We start from the raw sequence: 5485 nt of genomic DNA, 5'->3' as shown, positions 1-5485 counted from the left end.
TTTATAGTAGTTACTAGTTTATATTACACTGTTAATTTTTCATAGTCTATTAGTGTTATCGTTGACTATCATTATGTTGTTATCAATTGTTTTCGTTTCTGGTTCTTGGTGTTACTCATATATCTAGTTATGTTATTTTCATTCAAGGATCTAGCTTTTTACTGTACAATTTTGTTAATGTTACTTATTAGTGTTTTCGTTGTCTATCTTATGTTGTAATCAATTGTATTCGTTTCTGGTATTTAGCGTCACTCATCTATCCAGTTTGTTATTTTCATTAAGTATCTAGCTTTTTACTATACAATCTTGTTAATATTACTTATTATATATTTATCCATACTTTAATTGTAGTCATGATGGCTTTTATTTTATTATTGCAGACAGCCATCTGCAAACTGTGTTTAGTTTTGTAATTGGCGTATTGCCGTGAATAAATAAATAAATAAAAATAAATACAGGTCACAATAAGTCTTCATTCGTCTACTAACCACCTACGACTGACCAGAGGGACTAGCCAATGGTAATCGTTACGGCTGGCTAAAACAAGATGGCGGAAATAAATAGGAAGGGGGACAGGAATGGGCCCTTTCGTTATTATTGGTGCATGCGAGATGAACTTCTTAAAACCATATTGTTGTAACTCCACTGAACCCGCTTAAAGAATTAATCAGAACTTCTGATGCTTTTGACTCAGGTAAAATAACTACTCACGTGGCGATTGTATTTGATTAAATAAGTTTAATTTCGAATTTTTACTCACTAATACCAATCGGTCATTAAATTCATGCTATAAAATAATACAAGTAATACTTTAGAAACAAACTAAATTTAGAAGATAATTTTAACCAATGCTACATTAATTACAGAGGTAGAGAGGACGCGGACCGAGATGTTAACTACATATAATTTTGAACGCGACTGACGATCACCGGCTCAGCAGGTCAAGCGGCGGTCATCGCCTCAGCGGCCGTGGCCAATCAAAAAGGACTAGGGCCTGTGTGAGAGGCTAGCTAGCCCTGGAGTCAGCAATTTGTATCAGCAGTGCACGAGGCTAGCTGCACAATTCCATCTCCATAACTTTGTTCTATTTCTATCGCAATAATATTCGATTCCAGTTTCTAGACTCAAACCTTAAATTACTTAGTTGGTGACGGGTCAAATTACTATTACTATTTAGAAAATGGATTTCTTTTTAAATGGAAAAATTAGGTGACCAATAAATATATACTATATAAATTCTGAAATCATAGTTAACATATATTTTGTCTGTCGGTAACGATTTACCAACGGGGCGTTACACTCCCCCCTTCTTTAGTCCATGCTGTTGTCGACAGTTGTTCAGCAGATGTGATTCAACTATGAAATACGTGTTCCACACTGCCCGTCCTTAATACCAACATCTTACATCTAACTTAACTAACGAGCCGCAGAACATCTGGAATCAGATTTCTCAGGGGCAATTTGGAAAACTATGTTGTACTTTATTGTTGCACCTTCATTAGTGCTAATCGACTATCTCTTCAGCCAACATATTAAAATTTTAGATTTCATAAAATAATATTTAATACAAAATAAGAAAACGCAATCCGGGTCCTCTCTTATCATTATACTATGACAATCTCATTTATGACTTATTTTACTTAACCAATATAGCTATTCACCAAAAGCGTCCTACATAATCTACCCTATATATCAAGCTTCTAAACGGATACAAATAAATGCCTCCTAATTCTATCAGAGTTTTTGACACGCTTGACGGCTTCTGAAACCACCATTATATTTACAACCTATACTTATATTCTAAATCTTATAAGGACCTATAAGCATTCATTCTCGTACGTAGCGAGAGTACAGTTCAAAGAGAGTTTACCTGTAACAACCTGCAACAGGCGGTTTCAAAAACCTTCAATTTATGTGTATGGGATGACTTGACGGCAGGATCAAAGTCCCTTGATGGTTAATTAAAGTTTGATTAAAATTTATAATTTGGCACTGAAATTCTAAATTTTAATAATTAGTTAGTGTCTCATAAAAGGAATGAATGGTTCAGTACCGGTATAATTAGAACGCTACTAGCTTGGTTTGGTTAAGCCGCACACAAGCGTTCACTTGGAGCCGCCGTCGGTCAGTCACTCCTCGCGCGTGTCAAGTCCCCAGTTCAGATGGTAGGTCACCGCTATCAGCTAGATACTACGTCAGCAACAACCCCGCGTGGTGGAACCTACAGTACACTGTGTCAAACCTCTACAGCATAATCTAGTTTAAATTAAATATCATGCTTATAACAATGCTCTTACATTGCATTGACCTATTATTATAGCTTTACATTTTACAAACTTGACAAAGTACACAATCTTTATACGATAACTTTACAAAATTTATTTTCTAAGAACTCGTTAAGAAACAAACTCGGTATTCTTTTGGATCTCTCAATATTAACATGCTTAACTCAACTGGACTTAATCTACTATAATAAAACACTTATAACAATACAAGGTCAAGACAGGTCTGGTAATTTTAATTCAGTTATCTTGCTGATGTGGTCCGGAATATCCCTCCAGCAAGGCATTTAACACTCACTTTCTCATGGTCTTCCGCGAAATTAGTTTCTTACCCTTTTTTATCGGGTTCGCTTCTAGACACCCTCAGTCCAGTCTTGTGGAGTCGAAAGGATAGGGTATTAGGCTTTGGGGTTGGCCATACCTTCCTGGGGATATCAGATGCGACCTCATTCGTCAAATATTAACTTTATCATTATTTGCCCCCCTTTTTTTACTGTCCAAAAATCTAACTTTTCAAATTAATGTAGAACCAAATAGAAAATCCTCCATTACCAGCCTTTACTTCTATTTTGCACGTGGAATAGCGCTATTATAATTCAAAATTACTATTAATATTATTAATGATTAACATTACAACCACGTTACAACCAATATAACTGAACTAAACTCATCCACAGCTCCCGGGTCCATTCAGTACGTCTTCACACATACTACTACTCAAACTTCACAGTTTTCCAACTCTTGTGAGAATCTTGTCATCTCAATGACATATGCAGGGCGTCCCCCGCCGCTCTTCTCCTGGTGCGCGGTTCGGTCTTGGCACAATGTCCTTTGCTTCTATTTAGTTTAACCCGTATATGTTAATTAAAAATTCGATTTGTCCACTCTGTCTTTCGTTAGGTTAGCTTACTCACGACACTCCTGGTATCTAAGTCCATGGTTCACTAGCGGTAGTTACTTCTGGGGCTGCAGTCCCCAATTCGTCAGTTGTCTGGGCTCCACCACCCATCTCAACATCAGGCATCGCCGCCTCGCTCATCGCCAGCACACTGGTCAGATGCGCTGCTTTCCGCTCTCGTATACGGAGTCTGGAGCTCTGGCACCACGTGGCAAGTCTCGTCCAGTGTCTATAAAACACACACAGCAGGATCAGGCTCAAAACAATACAGGTTCCTATCACTGCTACAACTGACATTCTCTGTACCCTGCGCCTATAGTCGTGGTGGGACCGCAAATGAAAAAGAACCCGTTCTAGGGGATATTCCCTAACACCCACGGAACCCAGCTCATTGTCCAGGCCCTTCAGGACCTCTAGAGTGGCGTTCACATCAACAGTGATAAGATTCGTCTCATCGTCAGAGAACATCGATTTTAGTTCTGGGATCACCATTTTTCCTAACTGTCCCACATGAGTACTGCTGCTGTATATACGGGCAGGCACTTTGAACTCATCCGTGATAACATCACATTTGTACGATTCTGTAATTATTCCAACGCCACTCATCAGCAGGGAAGTCACGTTTATTCTACCGTTGCTCTCATAACAATTTAGGGTTACTCGGTGCGGTTCAGAGGTGCTGTATACCCAGTGGTTGGGTGTCTTCAATAGTACAGGGGATTTTAATCCAGTTATTAACTTTTGTGCACAACAATAGGACATTTTTCCGATAAAAAGCTCGGACACACAGCTCGGTCATTTGGCCACACTCATTAGAACATGCTCCAATGGACATACAATGAGTCGCCCGTTTAGGCATTCTTTACTGAATTTTGTCTCATCATACAAAGTATATTGCAATCTATCTTTACTAACCAGAAAATTTTGTCTTTTCATATGCCACTGGGACCATTTTTTGAGTGTGTGGTCGTATATCGGATAAGTGTAAACATTATATACCTGAAACAATTTATCGTCGCTTTTTAGCGGCAACTGCAGCACAACCCTGAGGGTTTGCTCCATTACATAGCTACAGGCAATGACAACCGAATAATACTCATGCATATTTTCCAGCTTTACTGGCAAATGCAATTTGGCCGGGGTGGGTACAACCTTTTCCACTTCCTGCAGAATCTTTAAAAACTCCAGTAAGTAAGTCACTGCTTAACTTTCTCCCTTCCAATTTTTCGATTCCATTATGAAACTGATTTATTTGACGAATTGCCTCTAGGATTGTATTCTTGGTTTCTGTAACTGCCGAATTTAATTTCAAATAACTGAACAAATTTTTGTAACTGGTGTTGCATTATTTTGTCATTTTTGAAAAGCCTACTAACTGTTTGATGCATTACCGCGTGGTAAGCTTTTACGGTTTATAATATGGAATTTATTGTTTTAGAATGACTCACTAATTCTGACTGAACGTTGGCCAGAATAGTTATTTGTTCCTGACTATAATGTATTATACTGTCAGAAGCGGCATACAGATGTTTTACATCGCTGTTAATTTCTTCCAAATCGCTACTATCTAAAGTACCAAAAAGATATCTTAGGACGTGACCGCCCGCGTCCACTAGATCACGTTTGGCACGTCGCCTAGGAAGTAAATTTACTAACTCACTCACTTCCCTTAAATACTCTTTTATATTCTAATGGATACCGGTGAATTCGTATCTGAAACCTGCCTCGAGTTGAGGTAGTGGGGAATGCATACTTACGTTATCCCTCAAAAGTTGGTCGTAGAATTGGTCCAGATACTCTTTTACCTCTACCACCAGACCGCTCAGATTTTGGCCTTGTACTTGAAGTTCTGTTAGGTTGTACCTCAATGATATCTTCCAGTGGCTATCGGTCAAGAGGACCTCCTGCCCTCCTTCGAAGATTATACCTTGGTGCAAGCAGCTCACCAAACGGCACACTGCCCCCAATACAAACAAAATGATTCTTACAACAGATTTTTCAAAATTACATTCAATTTTTAAATTGTTCCTCTCTCTTCACCCTGGATTCCCCTAAGCGCCCATACATACACCTCCCACGCCTAGCTAGTGTAATCAAGGAGATATCCCGGCCTCCTTCGGACCCTTTTTGAAGTCGTTGGGACGGGTTCCGGTGTCTCTTGTGAGACAGGAAGCTCGTCCTTCTCGACCATGTTTTGTTCATCTACCCATTCATCGACCTCCGTCGTATCGGCAGCCGGCTGAGGGGCCACTGGAGCGCGCCTCAGGCATGGCTTGATACGGTTAACATGGACTTTTACTTTACG

General features: G+C 39.3%; 1 protein-coding gene across 1 annotated transcript; it reads right to left on the bottom strand.

Annotated features, from left to right (window-relative positions):
- Positions 1 to 774: 774 nt before the first annotated feature.
- LOC124356553 lies at positions 775 to 5240 on the bottom strand. The gene is made up of 2 exons (XM_046807624.1): positions 4186 to 5240; positions 775 to 3953 (listed from the first exon to the last, which is right to left on the bottom strand). Exon 2 carries the CDS (start codon positions 3940 to 3942, stop codon positions 3211 to 3213), a length of 732 nt encoding a protein of 243 aa, XP_046663580.1. The 5' UTR covers positions 3943 to 3953; positions 4186 to 5240; the 3' UTR covers positions 775 to 3210.
- Positions 5241 to 5485: the final 245 nt, after the last annotated feature.

The sequence above is a fragment of the Homalodisca vitripennis genome, chromosome 1, assembly GCF_021130785.1.
Source record: "Homalodisca vitripennis isolate AUS2020 chromosome 1, UT_GWSS_2.1, whole genome shotgun sequence".
Lineage (NCBI taxonomy): Eukaryota > Metazoa > Arthropoda > Insecta > Hemiptera > Cicadellidae > Homalodisca > Homalodisca vitripennis.
The sequence above is the reverse complement of the archived record's forward strand: the minus strand, read 5'-3'. Positions and strand labels throughout refer to the sequence as shown.